Below are 22241 nucleotides of genomic sequence, written 5' to 3' on the forward strand. Positions count from 1 at the left end.
AGATTGAAAAAAAAAGAATCAATAAAACAGGCATAAAAAGCGACTTTTTTTCTTTCTTAAAATGACAGAAAGCTTTAGCTTTTTTAAAATTTTGAGCCGACTTGGTATTCAGAAGACCGTTATTGACTGTGTTGAAAAATCTAAATTGCGATGGTTTGGGCATGTCGTGCGTAGAGAAGATAGTAATCCAATCCAAGAAGCGTATTCCCTTGAGGTCCCTGGAAAAAGACGCAAAGGAAGACCAAGAAAGACATGGATAGAGGACGTGAAGGAGGAAATGAGAAGACGAGGACTGACGGAAGCCGACGCACACGACCGCAAACACTGCCGCTCGAAGATTCAGGAGCGCCCCGCCGACCCCGTTTGAACGGGATAAGGCGGCAATGATGATGATGACAGAAAGCTTTAGCGTACAATATTAAGGTGCTGCGGAGAACCATTTTTTGCTATTCAGATACAAGACTAGAGCACCAACCCTGGTAAATTGCTTTGCTCGATGAGGCTATGGTACCTAAAACAAAAATTTGCAAAAACAAAATTTTTTTCCCCTTAAATTTCGATTTTTTTTTCAAAATTTTTTCGATACTCATATAAAATAAATTTCAGTCGGTTAATTAATTGCGTGCTTTAAACACATCATCCATCTACTTGCGTTTGCTGACGTCTTTTTGTAGAGTTTTTTCGTTTTTGCTGGGGGGGGGGAGATAGCTCAATTGGTCATTGCGGGGGTAAGATTGCTCAATTGATCCCATAAAACCCTACGCCATAGCTCTTGCCCACCCTTCATGGAGATCGTCAGAAAAACGATGGGTGATCAAAACCTCAATTGTTTGAGAAAATATCAATGATTTGTTTTTATCAAATCTGTAACGGCAGCAATCATTTGATTTTCTTATGCATATTGGCACTTTTAGAGCAAAATTAATCAATCGACAGCTAAAACTGCTTCATCCCATGGTCCATGAATCGTATTTTTCATTTTCTGCATTCTGACAAACACATACGGCAGCAGTAAAAGGATTGAAATAAAGAGCAGAAATATTAAACAGAAGGCCACTAAACTGATGAACGCAAAGGCGATTGTTACAAAAATTGTGATCAAAATGTTAGCATAAACCGTTTTCAACGGGTATTCATCTCGCATTCGTTCTGTGAATTTGGGTGCATAAGCGAAGAAGACAAAAGCTTGAATCACCATAGTGAACGTGTGAGCTGTTCCGTCCAAACGTGATGCCAGTAACACTGAGACAAATATGCCACAATTTAAAGAAATAGGACTAAACAGTAAGCTCGAATATGTTCCGTAATTATGGAATAAAACATTTAAAAGAAAGCACAGGGTGGACAATGCATAAATCGTATCAGAACTAATTTCAGCAGTTAAAGTGTTTAAAACGGGCGACAAAATGAATACCAAGCTAGCGAGGAGGCTAGCTCTTCTTAAATCGTTTACAACCGTTTTTGTAGTAGATGGCTTGCTATCGCAGCAGCTTTCTTCCAAGTATAGATGATAAATCAAGTAACAAAATCCTACTCCGCACATTAAAAACATAAGAACAGGAAGAGGACTGAGTCTTTCGTGCGAGAATAAAACAAAAATTCCTATTTCCAACAACACGAAAGACACATGTTGAGCAATGTATGAGCTAGTTTCAGAAACAGTCACAAAATCGTAAAGCTTGATATTAACGTTTTTTTTTAATTCTTGTAGAAACGAGGGTCCAATGTAATTATCGGGTTCATCATTTTTTACATACAAAATTTTCCCACTCCGTCTGGTCATCCGCATTTTTGCTATATATCAACTTGATCTTAAAAGTATGGAAAACATCAAAAAAGACGATTCTCTTTTTTTCAAGAAAACGATCAAAGGACAAAAGTATCATAACTGTTATGATACTGGTCGAAAGTATCATAGTAACCGAGGTTACAGTCAGGAGTTCCTTCATCAAATTTATCTAGTCAAAATTCTCGGAATTTTCTAGATAAGGAAACGATTATGATAGAAAGATGATAAGTGGGTGCGTATTCATAGGTTCCAAAATAAAAAATCAGTCCCATAGGTTCCAAAATAAAAAACCAGTCGCATAAGTTCCAAATCTTTTCAATTGGTCAAAAGACTAAATTAGCCGAGTCTCGGTTTAAGGTCGCCGGTGGGCGCGCTACGCGCGCGTCGCCGCTTTGCGGCGATAACCGGCTCTAAATTTCGTATAGAGTCCTACCCTTTGGTGGCAAGCTCGCAACACGTTGGCGCGGCTGCGGCGGTCACTATTCTGCAGCTTGAGTTTATGCTGATTGAACAGTAAACAATCTATCCATGAATTCGTTGGCTCAAATTTCAACCAATCAGAATTCAAGAAGATAAATTTTGGAACTTATGCGACTGATTTTTTTATTTTGGAACCTATGAATATTGAAACCTATGGGAATTCACCTGATAAGTGTTGATGTGTTTGAAGAATGCATTAAAATTGTAAATTCTGTAACATTCGCCCAAATATCACACAGCGACGGAGCGTAGAAAAAGTACCTATTGACGACTGGCAGGCGTCAGTTACCTTAATTCCACTCGTTTTTCACCGTCTCGACCTTGCCAGTTGATTTTCTGGTCTGTCTAGGGCAAAGTAAAAAGTTACTATTTTTAGGCCATCAGTCAAACGACTTTTGATCAGCTTTCGTTTGCATGCGAACACAACCACATAGCTGAGTCTCGGATCCTCAGACTACGTGATTGTCATTAAAAACACGGCTCGAACCACCTATTTCTATATGTTTTTGTGTGACAGTTTTATATTAAATCCATTGGAGATGGATTGACCTTTTCCTTTCTCTATCTACTCATGCTCTGAAATATTAAATAATAACGGTGTTTAATTCAGATCTAGGACATTACAGCAACTGTTATGGCTAGTTTACACAGTCCCTTCACATATAACAGTCTCTGGGGGACCAAGCCTCCGCTCCCGTGATTTTCTTGAGACAACACTCTTATCTCCTATATTTCGTGTCCCGGGAGGGTTCCGTGGTATTTCTCTTCCCCCCCACTGAAGCCTCCGTCTCCACAAATATCCGTCACTAAGGTCCTTATCGTGTGTTATTGCCACGATAAGAGGCTCCGTAATTTTCTCTTCTCGGATACAACCGTTCGTCACAAAATATGGCGTCGTTCTGATTTTTCTCTATTTTATTCAAAATGGCCGTCTTTTTTCTATTTCTCAGAAATGTTCTCCTTCAAATCGAAATTTTAAAAATAAAAATTCCAGAACATTCTGACCCTCCGTCGCAACACTTTTCTGTTCGTAAGGCCTTTAGTCACTTTTTTTTTCGTCGCGGGAAGGTTATACTGTGTCATCCGGCGGAATGGCACATACTCCCCGGACAAGTCTCCATCAATGTCCCTATTGATCGCACAACACCGGGTTATCGTCAAGTAGGTATCCAGTTTTCTGTAACCAATCTTACAAATCGCATAAGAAAATGAAATTTATCTACTCCACCTCAACTCACTACGTGTTCACAAATGGCATCGTACTACATCTCACTGCCTTTCAACATTTTCACAAAAGTTGCACCATGAGGAGTGTCCTAGATAAAATTTCCTTTCTGACTACTTACGTCATCTCGCCATAAAACTTCTTTTCGCTTCTGATTAAAAAGTGGGACGTGGCACGGCCACGCACCCGTTAAAATTAACTTAACTTCACTCACCAAGTATAATTAGTCATTTATGCGGTCCTTTCAATATTAAAACTAAGAAACTCTGTGGCTAGGAAAGTTATTGAGTTACCCACCCTTCTCGAGCGAGTTTACTCAAACTTACCATGTCGCCACACAGTGAATTTGTGTCTTACACAGGTTAAAAACTTCAGTCGTGAATAAATAGGTAAATATACTCACCTATGCTCCTTATATACATACATAGATAGTAGTAACTAAAATCAACAATTTCAACAATTTTAACAATTGCAACAATTTTCAAAGTTTGGTCTGACCAAACTAAATCAAAACAAAAAGTTTCACAAGTTCAATAATCAAAACTTGGTTGATTTGTTCAAGTTTTTACACACAAAGACAATCAAGTTTTTTCTCCTTCTCTTCTCTTCCTCCGTCATCTTCATTCCATCATTTCTCCATCCTGATGTTCAGCGTCACTGTCTTCCAGAACTTTCTCTAACATGTCCAGAGAGTTGCGGGCCGTGCCCCAACCCTCCTGCTCCAACAGCCTCGGTTTGCAACAAGGTAGTAAGTCCACATTCACCTTCTGCTCCCGGTTCCTGCAAAAGCTGTTGTGAAGACACAGGCTCACGTTTCGTTCTAGGTCAGCTCTTAAGACCTCTTTCTTTTCATCTTCAGTAACACAAGGCGCTCCAGCTACTCGCTTCACCGCAGTGGTGACCGCGTTTCTATGCGTCAGGAAAGCTCTCTTATAGGCTCCTGGTCCTATGTCTAGCTGGAAAGATTGATAGGCTTCCGTGTTCCTTGACATGTGACGCTTCGCGCGTTCATACATCCAAGATGTCATCACTGCACGGAACCAAGGCATCAATCTTTGCCTTGACCATATTCTTTCAATGGCTTTAGGTATTCTCAGAACCTTGCAAGTGGTTCTGAAAAGATCCAATTCACTACTCATTTTCACGTTGCTCAGCTGTTCAGGAGTCGGCACGGCCGTCTCCTGCTCATTTGTGTCCGCATAAGCCTCCAACCATCTCACTGCTAGCATGGCGCTAACCACCACGATTGACACTGGTTGATTCTGATCGGGCAACCCCGTTGAGTACAACTCCTCCACATCCCATACTAGGATCAGATTCCCGCGTTTGGGGTACCACAACGTCTGCGCTAAGCAGTGGCAAGGATACTCCCCGTGGGTTCTCACTATGTTCCTTCGGGTCCGATACCCTGAGGCTCCCAGCAACGGTTCCACTTCCATCAGGATTCTATGTAGATCGTCTTTCTCTTCTATGGTGGGGAATTCAGTGGGTAACGCTCCACTCGCTTTCTGCTTCTGGAACTCACTCACGTTGCCTTCGTTCAGTATCATGAACTCTTCACCCACAACGTCTTGCAACTCGCCTTCGGATCTCTTCGGGACTGCCCGAAAGATCTTTGCCAACAAGTCATATGACCTCTCTGACATTCTGGCCAACCTCACGCATTTTGGCACAGAGAAAAGCTGGTCAACCAACACCTGTTGCGTCCTCGCATCCATCACCACCATGTGCGTAGGATACTTGCTATTGCAGTATGGCGCGGAGCTTGAACCCACCATATATTTTGAACCAGCAGGTCTGTGATAGGCTTCACTATCCCTCAGATTCATTTCATTCTCTAGGGCTTCTCGCCAGCCTCCAATCTTTTGCTCTGTCTGTAATGCTCCAGGGAATATCTCCACGCTGAGGGACGTCACTAGCTCATGGGCACGCTCCAAGCGCTCGAGCGATTCTATCGAACTCGTCATGCTATAAAATCCCAAGGCTGTGATCAGGTTTACGTCCGTCACCCCATGGCAGTCTGCGACCAATTCCATGGCACTCTTATCTGACATGCTTAATCTTCCATACAATCGTGCCAGTTGTCGATGCTGCTCGCTCAGCGTAATCAGGCAGTGTCCCACGTTACAAACATGTCCTTCCATCCCATTGTGTTGAGCCAAGCATGTGCCTTGCTCCAACCAATCACTCGACGTACTTTCCTCGGACAGCTCCGTGGACGGGTTGCTCTTCTTCTTCATCAATCTCATGCTTAGCAGGTGATGTATCATGGCCAGATCATGTAAACTCGCATCATCATCCCTTTCCAATATGACATCCGCGGTCATGTCCCAGATTAAGCCTGCGTTAGGATGGGGACACCAGGAAGGCTTCATGAGTTCCCACATCACCACTAGACTGGTTTTCAAGGGACCGTCCCAAGAACCACAATCAAAACTCACTTGCCCTTTTAGCTCGGGAATCGAGGGTTCGACTACTCGTTCCTCCAAAATAATTCCCAGCTTGGGTTGTTCCACCATCAGCATTCCGATCTCCTTAATTCGTTCAACCCAGAAGTTGAGCACTGTGACTTGCTCGTAGTCGAAGTATGCTTCCCTGGCTTCTTCGTTCACGAAGGGATTATACGCCATCCCTGGTATGCCAGACACGTATTGGAACGACTTCAGTCTCCCTAGGGTTGCAAACTCTTTTTGTCCTCTGACCGCTTCAATCAAGTCTCGACTCACTTTCAATTCTTTGTTGGAGTATCTTCTCACTTCTTCCAACTTGCGATAGCTTTCCATATCATTCGACTCCTTGTTTGGCACGGTCAATGGCATGTCCTGATATAGCTCTAGGAGAGCCCTAAGGAAGTACCTTTCGCAATCAACTCCCTTTTGCCGAATGATCTTTACACATTCTCCCAACACAGGAGTGGGGATGCGACCCACCACAAACCTGACAAAGCAAAGGGCATCCTTCCGTTTAGCCCATGCTATCGCTGAATCGTCTTTTGAGATCAATGTTCGTAAAGCTTCCATCAATTCTAGCTCCTGTTCTCGTGATTTCGAGTCGTTGCTGGCTTCATACTCCGCCCTTTTGATGCCCATCAAGCACCAAGCCAGTCGTACTTGCAGATCAGTTCTCACGCAAGGATGAGCCAGGTATGCTGCTACAGTCGCAGGTGCATTCATCGTCTCATCAAAGTATTTCTGGAGGGCCGCCCTCCAAGAAATCTCTAGCAACTTTTCTAATCCAATTTCGTTCGCTTCTGATGACATTACTGTCCCATATTCTTTTCGATTGAAGTTGGAGTTCTCCGTAAGCCCCTTCAAGTATTCTTGCATGGCTCGCTTCTCGTTCCAAGCCATCAGGTGCCCTCTCGCGGAGTTCCTCGCTTTCAACATTTCCACATAACCCCCTGCCGGATCTCCCATGTGGACCGATTCCGGCACAGTTATTCGACTGTACTCGACCACGTCGAGTTGTCCTTCCAGTTTCAACTTGGCCATGTTGATTCGCGAGGGCCTGTAATCTTCAAGTCCTCCAGATCCACATTGACTGATTACTTCCATTTCTAACTTGGTGTCTGCCAGGGTTCGCGCCGTCTTCTTCGACCTTGTGGCGGTCACGGTCAGACCTGCCAAGAGCATAGGGGGTATCAGATTCTCTTTTTCTCCCCCTGTCAGCGTTGTAGTATCTCCCTGCCCGCTCTCGCCTGAGCGACCTGCGCTCGCTAAAGAGGTCACCACTGCGTTGGCTCTTGACTTCACCACTTTCGGGTTCATGGCTCGACTTCCTGTCTTCCCTTTTAGTCGCTTCAGCCCTTTCCTGGCTCGTCTGACAGGTAATTTCTTTGCAACATGCTGATCATCGGCACTGTCTTCTGTTACTGACTCGGTCAGCACATCCGACTCCATGGAGCTCACTATTTTCTCCAGGACCTCACGCATGATGGGTTGGTTCAATCCCACCTTCATTATGGACTGCGTCCCATATCGCCTTATCACGTCCCAAGATTTCTCCATGAAGTTTACTCGACTCCAGATTGCTCCTGTCTTGCCTTCCAACTCCATTTGATATCTTTCCCATTCTTCTTCTGGTAATGTGCTGAGGAACGATATCTTCATAGACTCTTCGATTTTCCTCCTCCTTGGCGATTCATAAAGCAGCTTCTGTGGATCCCTGCTTCGGCACTCTCTAGCCTGGCTTATTGGGTCTATCGGAGATAGATCGGCTGACGCCTCCTTTGTAGGAGACATGAAGGACGATGGTGCCATCAACAATAGACTCCCATCGACTTCCCCATCGTCATCTTCGCTGAACCGGTACTCTAGCAAGTCCCTTTCCAACGCTCCTAGATCGGTCTCTCCCGATTTCTCCGTCTTGCTTCCGGTCCCTTCATCGTTATCGTCCTGATCCATCAATTCATCGTCGTCCGCATCAGGTTTCGGCCTAGGTCCCGAGGGTCCTTGTCGTGCGTCTGCGCCCGAATCCGGCCGAGCCGGTACGGCCATGTCTCCTGCATGATAAAACAACTCATCATCGACCAGGAACTCTACTAACTCCTCACCATGTGGGGCCAGGTCCTCTATCGTTACATATGAGCCACCTCTGCTCTCACTTGCCACCTCCAGCATCACCACCTTCGCTTCTCCTGACCACTTCAGTCTTGATAAGTCGTCCGCGGAAGAATACACTTCATTCCACGTTTCAGCCGAGACCTCTGGTCTCCTGGAGGGTAGTGCTTTGATCTTCTTCCTGCTCCAGGCATCAGGAAATGAGAAGTCGAACGTGTGCGCGGCAGCGACGTTCCAGCTGATGAAGCGCGGCTCCATCCCTCCACTCCACTTCTGCATTCTCTTCTCCGCGTCACGAGCCGCTCCGATACGAGGGGCAATGATGGGAGATGTGACTCCCAACAACATCCTCCTTATCGGTGGATATCGATGGCATTGGTCCGGCAGCGGCCTGGACCCAGGAAGCCATGTCTGTTGATTCTCTTTTGCATGGGCATAGGCTCCCGGCAATTGAGGTACTCCCACAGCCTCTCCTGTATCTTTCACCACTGGTCTCAGATTCCAGAGTTTTGGGTTGAACTGGATGTGGGACAGATCCTCACGACCCATTCGGCATTTGAAGTGGTTGTTGAAATCCATCAACACCCAACCTGGCTCTGCTATTCTTCCGAACAGCCTATCATCGCTAGCCAGCTTTCTCAGTTCACTCTGCTCTACCCAATTCAGCACTGAACAATCCACTACTGAGACCAGGTTGACGTACAACACTGAATTCCTGTACGCTTTAACTTGTACATCCGGGAACGCAAAGGACATCACCGGTCCATAAACCACTGTGACGAATTCCCTTAGTCCGTGGACCAGAGCCAACGGATCAATCCGCATCATAACAGCTAAGTCTGTTAATAAGGGCATGCCACAATACTGTTTGCACTCGCTTGCGTTCGTCGCCACTTTGTCCTCTCCTGTTACGCTTCTGTTCTGTTGCAGGAGGTATTGAAGTGGGAGAGTCCTCCAGTCTTTCATCTTCCTGAGCGAGGCGGTTTCCAACTGTGCATTGAACTCACGACTGGGTCCCTGCAGTTGTTCAGGGTAACGCAATAGCACAAGCAAGTCTCCCAGCCGACCATAGGTCATGGCAATCAGGGTCAAGAGTCCATCCAACCTCAAATCGGCCAACGCTTGGGTAAAGAGGTTTGCCGGTCCTTTCACAAAGTTTTCATGACCAAATGTCACGTATAAGGCTAACACCAGGCCAATCGACAACTTCCTGATGTCTTTGACAAAACTTGCGATCAGGTTCCTAGATGCCCTCGGGTAGCACGTCGATAGGAAAGATGGCGTCCATCCCACTCCCATTCCGCCCAAGATAGCATCCGATCGTTCGTACTGTGCTTTCGTGGCCAGCACGTCCACTTGGAACTTGTCCAGCGACATCGTATTCACGTCTTGCATCAGCTTCAACATCTTGCCTCCAGCCAACTCCCGGGCATCAAGTAGACTCTTCAAATACGCGTGTATCTCTTTAATTATTGCCGGCGCATGCTCAAACGCGTCTTCACCCAAGGTGCACAGCCTCGGTGACAGATACAACCATATGTTGTTGTGTGGCTTCGTACGCAAAGCCATTGCCATGAGGTCCTCTTCTGCTGACGTCATGTTCTTCCTGATCATCCTTCCCTGCTCGTTCTCTTTATGATCCATCTGCCTGAACCAGAGATCATCAGCCACCTGTTGTACTAACAGATGATCGTCACCTACCCCTGGTCTTAGCTTCAATAATCTTGCGAAGTTGGACAGCTCCAACCCCAGAACTTCGTCTAGCACCAACCGAGTTGTGCTACAATCTCTGAGTCCCTGTATGGCATTCGAGATGTCAGACCAAACAGCGGGGAGCTCAGATCGGTGCGGATAATAATTGTCCGGGTCCACCACTCTGTTTGGGGCAGGAATTATCACGTTATATATCCCCTCCGCTATCGTCGTGACCATCGTGTACACAAATTGAAGGGGTTCAGGCAACGCAGCGTAGCCTGGTGACAATACAAAGATCACCTTCACCACATTCATGGTGAACCGTTGTCTTGCTGCTGCCTCTACCTCGGCCATCGCCGAGAGCAGTGTCATGATCGCTTCCCCTATAACTTCGTTACTCGGGATCGATCCATCCGTCAGACGTGACAATAGGCCTCTGCTTTGTAGATGATCATTCGCGCCTGCAACCACTATCACCTGCGGCTCCATGCTGACCACTCTCCGTACACTTATCATCATGCCTATCGCCTGTCCCCAGTCCAGCTTAGGCGCCGTTAAGAAAATCACATCAGGCCAGAATAGAGAACGGGGTGTATAGAGATAATCGGAGCCGGCCACAACCAGATACTTGGCAGCCTTCATGTCCAAGGGATCATACGCTGCAAAAAGGCCATCACCTACTGGGGCCTTCAGATTCCCATATCTCTTGTCGTCTCCAAACACTGTTGTGGTTCGGGGATAATCCCTAGAATACTCGCCCGGCGTCTGACCGGGTGGCTTAGAGAATTGTCTAAACATCTTGTGATGCTTGTTGCTGGGTTTGTTCTCCGTCTGAAACTTGCCTTTGCGCACTGGTGGTGTCCTTTCCCGTGCCCTATCTCGAACGTCGGTGAGCGACCGGGTGTTTAGAGGTCCAAAGGTGTTGTCATGAGGCAATCCATCCAAGTCCGCATGTCGGAGTGAGGTCGAGGAGCTGAATTTCTCCTGCTCTGCTAGCAGCCAATCCACGCCCGGTATCCGATAAAGTCGCGACACTGTGGGACTTTCACCGCCAGTCATTCTCATCACATCTTCCCGACACGTCAGGGTATTCATGTTCAACTTCGCCGACATGTCCGTCTTATACTGACCCCAATGGCTAGGATCTGAACTATTCCAAAGCAACCTGCTGCCGGATTCAATTCCCTCCGCTGGCACGGTGCTTGTCGACGATCCTGCCGTCGAAGCAGGATTCGTCGTGGCAGGCGAATCATTCCTCCTAGACGCGGTCTGGGAGTTGTTTCTATTACTCTGTTCCACCGATCTGCCGAGTCGGCTTCCAATCGATTGCGGCCTGGGAGGAGGGGCAGTCCCCAGCCTGTCTCTCACATTTGAGCTCGGAGCGACGGTTACGGCTCCAACCGTCTCCGTTGCCAAGGGCCCTAGGCGGTTGGCGAGGGATTCGGGCACGGTTGCCCTTACTCTACTCCCTCCGGTCGAATTGGTCCGAGCCAAAGAACCGGTCGCCCTTAATTCTTGCTCCACTTCTCTCAACTGCGTTTGAAACACATCGTTGATCCAATGTCTCCCTCGTTGGCTATTGAAGTGCACTCCATCTCTGGTGAGCTCGATGTGATCAGTCATACGTAGCATGTTTTCAAGATCCAGGAGTCGCAACTCGCCAGGATTGTTCCTCACCAGATTGCGGGTCATTTCATTCCACCGCGTTACGTTGCCATTCATAAAATCCGCAGCTGTAGTACCCACCAAAGGATTTGGCGGTATCGTACACAGGATCACGAGCTTGGGTCTATACTTTTCCTTCAATTCATTCAACAGACACACCAACAGAGGTTCCCACTTGTTTTCTGGGGTTACGGGGGCTCTCGAGACGTCATTAGTCCCCAGCATTATTATCAATGTATCCAGACGATCCTCGCCCTGGAACTCCATCATTTTGATCACTTGAGCCACTGAGGCTCCTCCAAAGGACAGAGTGGTAGTCTGGCCATAGACGGAGATCTCATTCAGATCTCTCACCAGACTGTCTCCAATGATCAAATGGCGACTCCCTGGGGGAATCACTTGGTCGCTCGTGGCGGGGTTCCAGCTCATGTCGTTCAAGCAGGCTCGAGGATGCTCGGCTGGCACTTGCGTGAACTGATGACGTGTCATCAGGTTCTTCCTGATATCTACCACGCGAGACTTCTTGAAGACTCCACCAGGCGCAGAGCACGCTATCGTGCGGGTTGCCCGCTCAGAGCCATCTGATGAATGATCACGACGCTGGGAAGGAACGATCCTAGCCAGTGTCCGTTCAGTGCCTCTGTTGATCTCATCCATCGCGGCTCTGGCCACTTGGTTAAATGATTCCTGAAATTGAGGAGCTAGATAGGTGTCAGAAGGGTCTGGTATCGTGAACCTCTGACTCGAAGCAGACGGTCGTGTCTGCTGAGGAGCCTCGTGCCCCTTTGATGCATGCAAATCCAGAACCTCAGGTCCTCTCGATGCGCACAGCTCCTGCGCGGTTGTCCTGGGGCGTGTGTCGTTAGATCCCTCCGAGGACCTCATGCTCGCCAGGATTTCCGGTGACACTTGGCTCACCTTCGCCATATACAGCTCCTTCAGGTGCTTTATCTCATCCTCCTTGTAGGCCACCTGCAGATCTTCGAATTTCTTTTTCCATTCGTCTCTCTCCCGAGCTATGGTCCTGTACTCCTGAAGTTTGGCACACAGCTCACTCTGGTCCCTCTCCTTCTTCTCCAGTGTTTCAATCGTTTCCGACGTCTGGATCTCTATCTCGCTCACTCTCACTCTCTTCAGGGGAGGAGCAGCTGTTGGAGAGTCGACCGAGTGTGACGGGCCTGGCCCATCACGCTGTCTCTTCGCTCCGATTAATGGCTGCGCAGGTTGGACAGGTAAGGGCATCTCACCTAGCCGGTGGTCCCTTTGCTCGCCTAGTCCCGGCTCACGAGCCAGGTCGTGGCCGGACATTTCTCCGCGCCTCCATCTCATCAATCGGTTTCGGCCTCTCTCGGCGGTCCCGGACTCACCGAAGGCCAACATCAACACTACTTCCGTAGGGCGATTCCCTCGACCCTCTCTTCCCAGTGCATTGAGGAGTGCGACCACAAACATCGCCAACCCCGGGTCTTCTCGTGTGAAGTCACAATCGATCAGCCGCTGATAGATCTCGTCTAGAGTCGCTCCTAGACTCGCTGAGAGGAATTCCATGAGTTCGTTAGTATCTCCCATTTCTTTTCGTGTTGATTCTTCGTGAAATCTCTTCTGATTCAGTGTCAGTAAACAATTTCCGATCAATCAAGATCTAAAAGACAGGTCGCGACTTAGAATCATCATTTTAAGATGCAACATCAATCAATTCTCTAAAACTCTCCATTGAAATTCTCTTTTTCAATTCTGATTTAAAATTTTAGCACCAAGGTGGATCGTCCACCTTTACTTTTGTCAGAGTAGCATGAATGTACGCTGTCACCTTGATGACCTGGGGTGCCCCAGGTCTTTTATGACACTAACATAAAACATAACATCACAATAACATAACATAAACATCACATAAAAACCTAATCCCTAATACTGTACCTAAGACCTAACCTAATCTAAAACTTGACTCTAATTCTTATCGAGCAACTTAATAAAAACCACTTATCGCCGAGCGCAATTCTTAGCATATGCTCAGATAGTATTTTTTATGTAAGTAAACCTCTATGTCAGTCTCTGAAAATATCACATGCACAAGAGCGTACAACTCTCTCGGATGTAGCTTTCCCCTATTAGGATCGTACACTGGCAACGAGAGAGAGGTCACACCTCTCTCAACCAGGAAATCCCTAAGTCGAGTCAAGGCCAACACCAAGCTCTCCGGATTCACGTGTTGCCTATCAGTAGCTTTCGTAACCAAAAAACACAAATATTTCCCTGGTATCTGTGATGCAACAGGGGGCAACGCTATCACTCCTCCTACACCCGGCCTCTGTTTCCACAAAAACTCGATATTCTTGTACTCCCTTTTAAAGTCGGCCGCTAGTGCTGTTTTGAAGCTTACGTCCGCAGTTATCGCTATGGCGCATGTGCGTTCCGTGAGTATGAAATCGCTGTCCGTTATCACGATATTGTTCGAATAATGGTTCGGGAGATCAAAATACGATTCAAAGATTCGTCCAAAAGGTGGTTCCTTAGCATTCTCGCCCTCTGTCTCTAGTTCTCCGGTTTCCCTTGCCGATTTTAATTTTTTTATCATGAGATTTTCGGTGTGGGTGAGTCCTACCCCCACTCCCCGGACAAAAATATCCATCGACGTCCCCGTCGATCGCCCAAAGTCTAGGAGACCGAGGTTGGATTGTGGAACACGTAGAGGACCATCTGGGGCGACCCAGTTGGACTCGGTATTGTCATGACTGATGTATCTGACGCCATCTCTGTCGACGTCCTGAATCGTCAGGATCGTCTCTTTTGGATCTGTCGGCAGATCGTGGAGCCATTCGAGCACGCGCAAGTTTGTTAGTTCTTGCTCATGAGTCTGTTCCGCTTCTGGTTCGAACTCCACTTCCGGTTCTGATCGATCGTCGATCCAATCTTGATCCATATCGTTCACAAGGTCGATTTCTTTTAGGATTGCTACTTCGTCCAGCCCCACCAGCGAGTCTATGACATCACTCACTACTATCCGGTCTACAACGAAGTCCTCGCCATACGGATTGTATTTCTTCTGGTTTTTTCCCCTCTTACTTTGGCGTGTCTCCATAGTGAGCGGAAAGTCAGGCTGTATTCCTTTGTCAATTTCGGTTTGTTCTGGGCAATCCCAGTCTTCTTCGGCATATGGTAGAGTTTCATCGTCCACCTCTACTCGCTCAGTCAACTCGAGATCCAGTGGTAGATCACAATTGTCCACCATCTCATTCCCGTCGTTCTTGTCGCGAGTACCCCTTTCATTCACTTCACAAGCAGGATCCACTATTAAATAGTCTCCCTCTTGCATGTCCGCTGGGATGCACCAATCCTCGGACGAGGCGTTGTGTGGTTTGATATTCTCGTAATGAGCCGCTCTTCCGGTGCTCAGCCGATAAAAACGACCTCCTTGATGCACCTCTGTTATCTGAAATGGACCACGCCATTTCTTTAATAGTTTCTTGGTTCCTTTTGGTGGAACCACTTCCTGGAACACCCAGACGTAATCGCCAACTGAGTAGGCTTTTGCATCGGCTGTTCTTTTATCAAACCTCCTTTTTTGTCTAATTTGCGCCTGTTGCGTATTCCTCCTGCATAAGTCATTGAGGTCCTGTTGTCTTCTAATAACGTCCCGCACGTACGTTTGCGGTGCTGTCCTCTTCCCTTCATATTCAGGGTAGAAGAACGTTAACGGGAGTGCTTTTTCATGACCCGTGAGCATCATATGCGGACTTATTCCCGTGGTGGAATGCTCCGTGCTGTTGTAAGCACCCATCACTTGCGGTAAGTGCTTGTCCCAGTCATCCATGTAGCGTGAGCAGTAGACTCTCAACATGGATACCAGTGTGCGATTCTGCCTCTCGACTAGGCCATTCGTTTGCGGGTGATAAGTGGTCGAGTGGGCCTGCGCTACCTGCGACCTTTTCATTAACTCTTTCGTGAGATCACCTACGAATGCTTTGCCATTGTCAGATTGGAACGTGATGGGGCAGCCATGCCTTGCTATCCACACGTTTATCAAATGATCGCACGTTTCTTCTGCCGATGCTGTCATGCAGGGTGCCGCCTCCGCATACTTCGTAAAATGGTCGATCATTACCAGCACCTGATTATAGCCCGTTGCTGTCATGCAGATTTTCTGGTGATCAATTTGCACCACTTCGTTGAAACCTGACGATTCTATTGACTGTAGGGGGAACCTTAGTTTCCTGGGATCCTTTGCCTGTTGACAAGACAGGCATGCGGCTATCCATTTCTCACAAGCCTTCTTCAACCCCGGCCATTCGAATCGTTTTTGTATCCTGTTATACACTTTGTCCACGCCTTGATGTCCCATCTGATCATGTGAGCGAAAGAGCAACTCAGTCTGGTACAACTGTGGTAACACTATTGAGTTGTATTTATAAAGGACCTTGTCCTCCTCCTTGCGCTTACAGGCTACGATTCCGTCCTTATTCAGGTACAACAAGTCTTTTCTCTTCAGGTAAAACTGCTTCAGGATTTTGTAGCTGTCTTCTTCCAAGTCTCCCTTGTCAGGTGCTCCATTCTCGATCCATCTTTTCAGACTGCTCGTCATTCTATCATTTCGTTGAGCCCTCAGGAGATCCGACAGCCTGTACCTGGCTTTCAAATACGTCTTCACCACGTTCATTTGCCCACTCATTATCTCCGGAGCATGAGCATCGTCCATCAACTTGACACACCATATCTTTTTCAAAGGCGTCGCTTCTTGCACAGATGGTTCCAGATTGGTACGGACGACCGTACCATGTGGCAGCAATCTGGTTGGGCGTTTTGAAACTGCTATCAGTTCGAGCTCGTCTGCGGCATTGTCTACCACAGTGCCCTCTTCATCTGAGGTGTATCTGTCCCTGTCTGGATCCTGATGTATTTCCCGGTCCAGCCCACGCTGCTTCCAGTCTACCAATAAGGAGTGGATCGCAATCTCTGACACATCGGAATTGGAAGTTGTTTCAGACGTGTTGTCCCAGGACTGGGGTCTCGAGTCACCACTTGAAACGACTGATTCCTCAACATCATATTCCAAGTTGTCTGAGATGTTTCTTGACTCCCCGGACAAAACTCTGTCCATCGGTCGCTTTGAACCCGACTCCCCAGACAAAATTCTGCCCCTAGGTGGTCTAGTCAACCTCTCCCCGGACAAGTCGTCCTGCACGGGCTCAAAGATGTCTGACTCATCAGAGGAGACGTCCTTGACTGGCTCGAAGGTGTCAGACTCCCCGGACATTGTCTCGTCCATGGACGAACAATCTGGGCTTGGCTCGTATTCCTCTTTTGCATCCGTGAAGTGCACTCTCCTCGTGAAGCTAGATTTCGATCTGATCCTGACTTCCTCAGTAGCTTGGTTTTGATTCGATGTTCCATATTCAGTGAACGAAGTTCTCAACAATACTTCTTTCGGCATCGAGGTCACCAGCTGGTTGACGATCGACCTGCAATCCCGTTCAACGCCTCGGCTGCGAATGGACACTGGCCTCTTCTCCGTTCTCTCGGTGACAGTCAACCTCTGCATGGTTTCCCTCCATTCACGATCATGCCTATCCACTTCCCTATCCAACAAGTCACGGAGTTTTCCCATGACGTCCGGCGCCACGTTCACCGTCTTATTCAATAAAGCGATGCTGTTTATACCCAGCCTGGTCAGTTCTTGCTGTACCAAGTTGGATCGGACTAGCAGATCCAACGGAACGGGTTCGCCTCTGGCTAAAAGCTTTATCTCCGCAGCCGTCTCCACTGGAAGGTCAGGGTGTCCAGGTATAGGATGTCCTGATTTGTCTAACCACCTAGTAAGTGGCAGCTCATCATAGGTTTCTTTGTCCAGAAAGGAAAACCCGTCTTTGATCTCTGATTGGTTAACTTGCTTCTCTTCGAGGCGCTCATAAAATTCTGTCTTTTTGCTGAGGCTATCTGCGTTCTGGTGCTTGTCACGGGTACGGTGCTCTATGATCATGTGGTATCCATCCAAGCGCACGATCCAACGACCAATGTAGCTCTGGTCCATCGAATAGGTTTTCAGCCAGGCAAGGGCACGATTGTCCACACGCAACTTGAAGGGAGCACTCCCCAAGTAGGCCCTGTACTTTTCCACAAACGTGATCACAGCAAACATCTCCGCTTTTGGTGCGCCGTACTTCATCTCAGTGTCACTCAGGACTTTACTTCCATGAGCTATCGGACGAAGAACCGTTCTCCCGTTCCACTCCTGCTCTTGGTGAAGTATGCCTGATATCGCAACCACTGATGCATCCGTGTCCAGCACGAACATCCCCTTCTCCGTTGGCATGCCGAGGACCGGTGCCTCGCAAAGTTCGCGTTTGATGTTTTCAAATGAGACTTGTGCCTCATCAGTCCAGGTGAACTTTTTGCCCTTATTTCTCATCAACTTCTGCATGGGGTATATTTTGTCAGCATACCCCTTGATGAACTCGCGATAATAATTGGCGAATCCCAGAAAACTCATCAACTGTGTATCTGTTTTAGGTGCCTTCCAGGTCAGCACCGCTTCAACCGCTTCGGGATCTGGTCTCACTCCATGTTTGTCAACCAGGCGGCCCAGATACTTTATGGAATCTTTGAGGATTTCGCACTTAGAGGGTTTGCATTTCAGACCCGCCTGCTTCATGCAAGAAAACACCTCTTCCAACCTTTCGATGTGGTCTTCCAAGGTTGGTGTCGCGATCACTACATCATCGACATAACACATGATGAGATTCCCATACTTCTTAGTAACGCTCGTGAGTGCCTGAGCCATCAGTCGCTGGAATGTGGCTGTCGCGTTGCACAATCCGAATGGCATCCTCTTCCACTGGAACAGTCCCAGCTCACAAGCGAAACCTGTTTTCTCTCGATCTTGCTTTCTGAGCGGCACTTGCCAGAATGCTGAGCCCAAATCCAACGTTGTGAAGAACTTGGCGTCTCCCAGCTTGGATAGGCTCTCATCGATGCGGGGAATCGGATATGCGTCCTTTATAGTCACTGCGTTCAGATAACGGAAATCGCAACAAAATCTGAGTTGTCCCCCTTTCTTTTTTGCCATGACCACGCCACAAGCCCATGGGGACTTCGACGGCTCGATCATGTCGTACTCCATTAACATCTCGATTTCCTTCCTACACGCTTCTGACTTGTTTGGGGTCATTCTTCTCGCCCCTTCCCTATGAGGTACCGAGCCCTCTTCTATCTCAATCTCGTGCTCTACAAAATTGCAACAACCTATGTCGGCCTTATGTTTCGAAAAAACGTCTGCGTTCCGATTTAGCACCGCCCTGAGCGAATCTAGTTCCTTGTCGGATATTTTACCCTTCAGATGCTCTATCTCAGGTAGGACAGGCCTATTCGCTGCTAACTCTGCTTCCGTCGGTCTCTCAGGAAAGTTGGAACAACTAGACAGCCCATCATCTGTTTCCGACTTCATTGAAAACAATTTCCTAGAAGATTTCAATTCAATTACTCTTTTCATTATACATTCTTGGTTCGCATGTAATGGACACTTAGTTACATCAAACTTCTTCAAGTTCTCCACACTCAGAAAGTCTGTGTTTAGAGGCAAAGCGTAGCCAAGTTTCTTTCCCCTCTGTATTGTCACTGTTGTTGCCTCTGTGTTCAATAACACACTCACACACAGTCCGCTCTGAGTGAGCGAGAAGCTTCTTCCTAAAATAGCCGAGCTTTTACTGTTTGGATTTGGTACCAGACACACCTGTCTGTCATTGCTGAGTTCATTCAAGTTCCTCATCCTAAACGTTGCTATTACGGCTTGGTTCGGTTTTAATCTAACTTTTCGATCCAGAAAAATCGGCACCTTGGCCTGATTAATTAAGATCTTATTAAGGGGTCTTTTCTCATACTTTCTTTCAGGATCCCTGATCCTAATCAATCCGTCATTGAGATCTATCGTGACGTCAAAGTTGCGAACGAAATCCCTTCCTAGGATGAACTGGTCGGATTCGTCCAAATTCTCTACTACTAGGAAGCTCATCCAAAGATGTCTCCCTCCGAGCTGCAGTGAGATGATCGGGGTTCGCCCGGTGACATAGATCGCTCCCTGATTGGCAGCTGCCAACCTGATGTTTGTCGGTATGAGATCCGACCTCTCAAAACCCATGTCGGTCCAAGTTTTGACTGGCATGACACTGACTACTGCTCCCGTGTCTAGCAGTCCCTTTACTGAAAGCTGTCTGCCTTGCACGTCCAGAACGTGTGCGGCCAGATCTGCCTCGCAACCAATATGCACAGCATCTTGCTCGAGCATCGCGTTGTGTCCGATTCGTCTGACCTTCAGTTCCTCTTGACCAATGTATATCCGGCCAACCTGATCGTTCGCATCAGTTATGTGAGCTTTCGTGTAGATATTGATGCCATCCACGTTCATCAGAATCGGGTAAGGGCCATGGACATCGATATAATGTCCGTCCACTTTCATCAGCCTCGGACCTCCCGTTGTGAGCAGCGCTCGCACTGCCCTGGAGTCCAGTTTGGGATCCTTCTCCTTCAGGTAGTCGGCATAGATGTCCAGGTGGACCAGTGTAATCTCGGATGGCTCGCTCAGGTTCTTGACCACCTGGTGCCCTGCGACTGAGATGATAGACATTATTTTGGTCCCTGCCTTCGTCATGCCGAAAGTCTTGCCAGATATAACGTTCAGTTTTAGTCCCTGTTTCTTGGGCTCTTTTTCATCTTCTGCTCTTGTCGTCTTACTCAGGACATTAAGACTTTCCCGAAGATCTGTGCTCTCCAGCTCCGACCTTACCCATTGCTCCACTTCTTTCGTGGCAAGGTCCTGTTTGACATTCTGCAGCGCTGTCCTTGCCGCCAGGCCGTAATCCACCTTGAGTGGACTAGACGACTCTGCTTCGAGGTTCGAGGCTACCACCTCGTCAGGCCATGTCTTAACCTTTTTGGTCGCAAAGGTGCTCGGTGTCGTTTCCTTTCTCCGAGATTCAGCCTCGTTCATCAGACGTGCTCGACTGGCCTTGACACCCGAAAGCGCCTCTTCGTGGCGGGGATGTTTCGCGTCCGCTACTGCGTCCCAAAATTGAGTACAATCCGACTTGAAGTGTCCCTCCAAATTACAGAAGAAACACCTCGGACCATATTTCATGATGAGCCCTCTCACGTACTCTTCATGATCCTCGTCGGTCGCGTCAGCGTCCTCGAGAAAGTAGCCTATGGCCTTCATGTTCTGTTTGTATGCAGAACACGCAGAAACGTGATGGTCCATTGAACCACAATTCGCACACGACCTCCTCTTGTCCATGTCATCGCGAGGTTTGTACCAACTGGAATTCGCACCAGTGTTTGTCCCGCTATAGTTGCCATAATTGCTGTAACGGTTTTGCGCCCTCGGTTTTATCAGTAAATACTCGCGTGACTTCATACGCAAGTCGTCGGGCGTGGGTACCTGGTCAAGCGACAGGGTGAAGTGAGTGGCCAACATCGTCTTCAACTCCTCACTCCTTACACCATCCATGAACTTCGAAGCGATCGCCAAGTTTCGTTCGGATATTCTCTCATCCGGGTTGCTCCTCCTCCTGAGCAATTCAAGGTCGTCCAAGAATTTATCTATTGATTCTTCATCTCTCTGACGCCTCTTCTCGAACTTCACCATGGCCTGGTGCCCTTGTACTCCAGAGCCGAAACGATTCAGCAGGATGTCGAATATCTTGCGAGCGCTATCCCTCTCATTGGCTCTTTTCGCCATTACACAATTTAGTGCAGTACCCTCCAAGTTGCTCGTCAGCGCGCTGCACTCTTGTTTCTTGGAGAGATTCTCTTCCTCAAAGTGTAACTTCATCACCTCTATCCAAGTATCAATGCAGCCGTCCGACTCGTCTTTATATGACTTTGGCTTTTTCAGTGTTCTTCTTGACCTCTCTCCTCTCTCGGTTGACTTCGAGAGCTTGGTGATGAATGTTTCAAGAGATCTGTTCAGAGGCTCAAACATCGAGGCATACATCGTTGTGTCTTGTGAGACTGTAGTCAGATCTGGTACTGAACTGACTTGTGGCACGGTTGGCAATCTTGTCTCCGGGGTGGCATCTGCCTCCGGTGGGACTGGATTTGTCCAGCCAGGCCTCTGCGGGGCTGCCCTTGGCCGCTCCTTGTTTCTATGTTCGTAGTTCGTTCTCGAGCCTTGCTGAGCTCTGGCACTGTTGCCCGTACCATCTCCAACGTTCGCATGGCGTGAGCGCTCCCTTGAGTTGGAATGCTCCTGCCAACTATTCCCATTCAGGATCGCGTCAAGCTTCCGCATCATCAAGTCAGATTTGGCGTCCAACCTCCTTTCCAGGCCAGTCATCGTTTGGGCGTAGGTATTATCATGATCATTCAACAATCGCTCGATCTCTCTTGTCATCCTAGCCTCTCTTTCCTCTGACTCTTTGTTTGCCTGTGCCAGGCTCTCGGCCAGGCATTGATCGGTGTCACGAATCAATCGAGCCTGATCAAACCTCGCCTGCGACTTCACGTGCGTTAGCTCATCTTTCAAATTCTCTCGACCATGGTGAGCTCTCTCGTCAACTTGATCTATCCTCTTAGTCATGTCTCGCCTCAATTCATCCAGGCCATTCATCACACCAGCGAACATATCACTTATGTCACCAGCTGCCCCCAATGGCGGGGTTAGCCCCAGAGAAGACGAGGTCAGCTGCGGCGGTAGCCTAGTACTTGATGACGCACCGCCCTTTTGCTTGTGCATTGACGTCATCAGTCTGTCGAACGTTGATGATGCTCCCATCGTTATCCCATCTGACATAGGCCTGGTCGGCGAGGCAGAAGACGCCTCCCTGCTCATGTCGTTCCTTGG

At 48.0% G+C, this 22241-nt stretch overlaps 2 protein-coding genes across 2 annotated transcripts in view; both read right to left on the bottom strand.

The window, feature by feature from the left end:
- LOC134845755 (serine/threonine-protein kinase 36-like) overlaps nt 1-22241 on the bottom strand; it is a 332187-nt gene that overhangs the window by 54947 nt on the left and 254999 nt on the right. The window lies entirely within an intron of this gene.
- LOC134846399 (phosphatidylinositol N-acetylglucosaminyltransferase subunit C-like) lies at nt 849-1807 on the bottom strand. The gene has a single exon (XM_063863735.1). It carries the CDS (start codon nt 1787-1789, stop codon nt 926-928), a length of 864 nt encoding a protein of 287 aa, XP_063719805.1. The 5' UTR covers nt 1790-1807; the 3' UTR covers nt 849-925.

This window comes from Symsagittifera roscoffensis, chromosome 5 (assembly GCF_963678635.1).
Source record: "Symsagittifera roscoffensis chromosome 5, txSymRosc1.1, whole genome shotgun sequence".
NCBI classification, from domain to species: domain Eukaryota; kingdom Metazoa; phylum Xenacoelomorpha; order Acoela; family Convolutidae; genus Symsagittifera; species Symsagittifera roscoffensis.

Bases quoted from the DNA above. Each gene is read 5' to 3' on its own strand.
- LOC134846399 (XM_063863735.1), bottom strand. From the start codon at position 1,789: ATGCGGATGACCAGACGGAGTGGGAAAATTTTGTATGTAAAAAATGAT.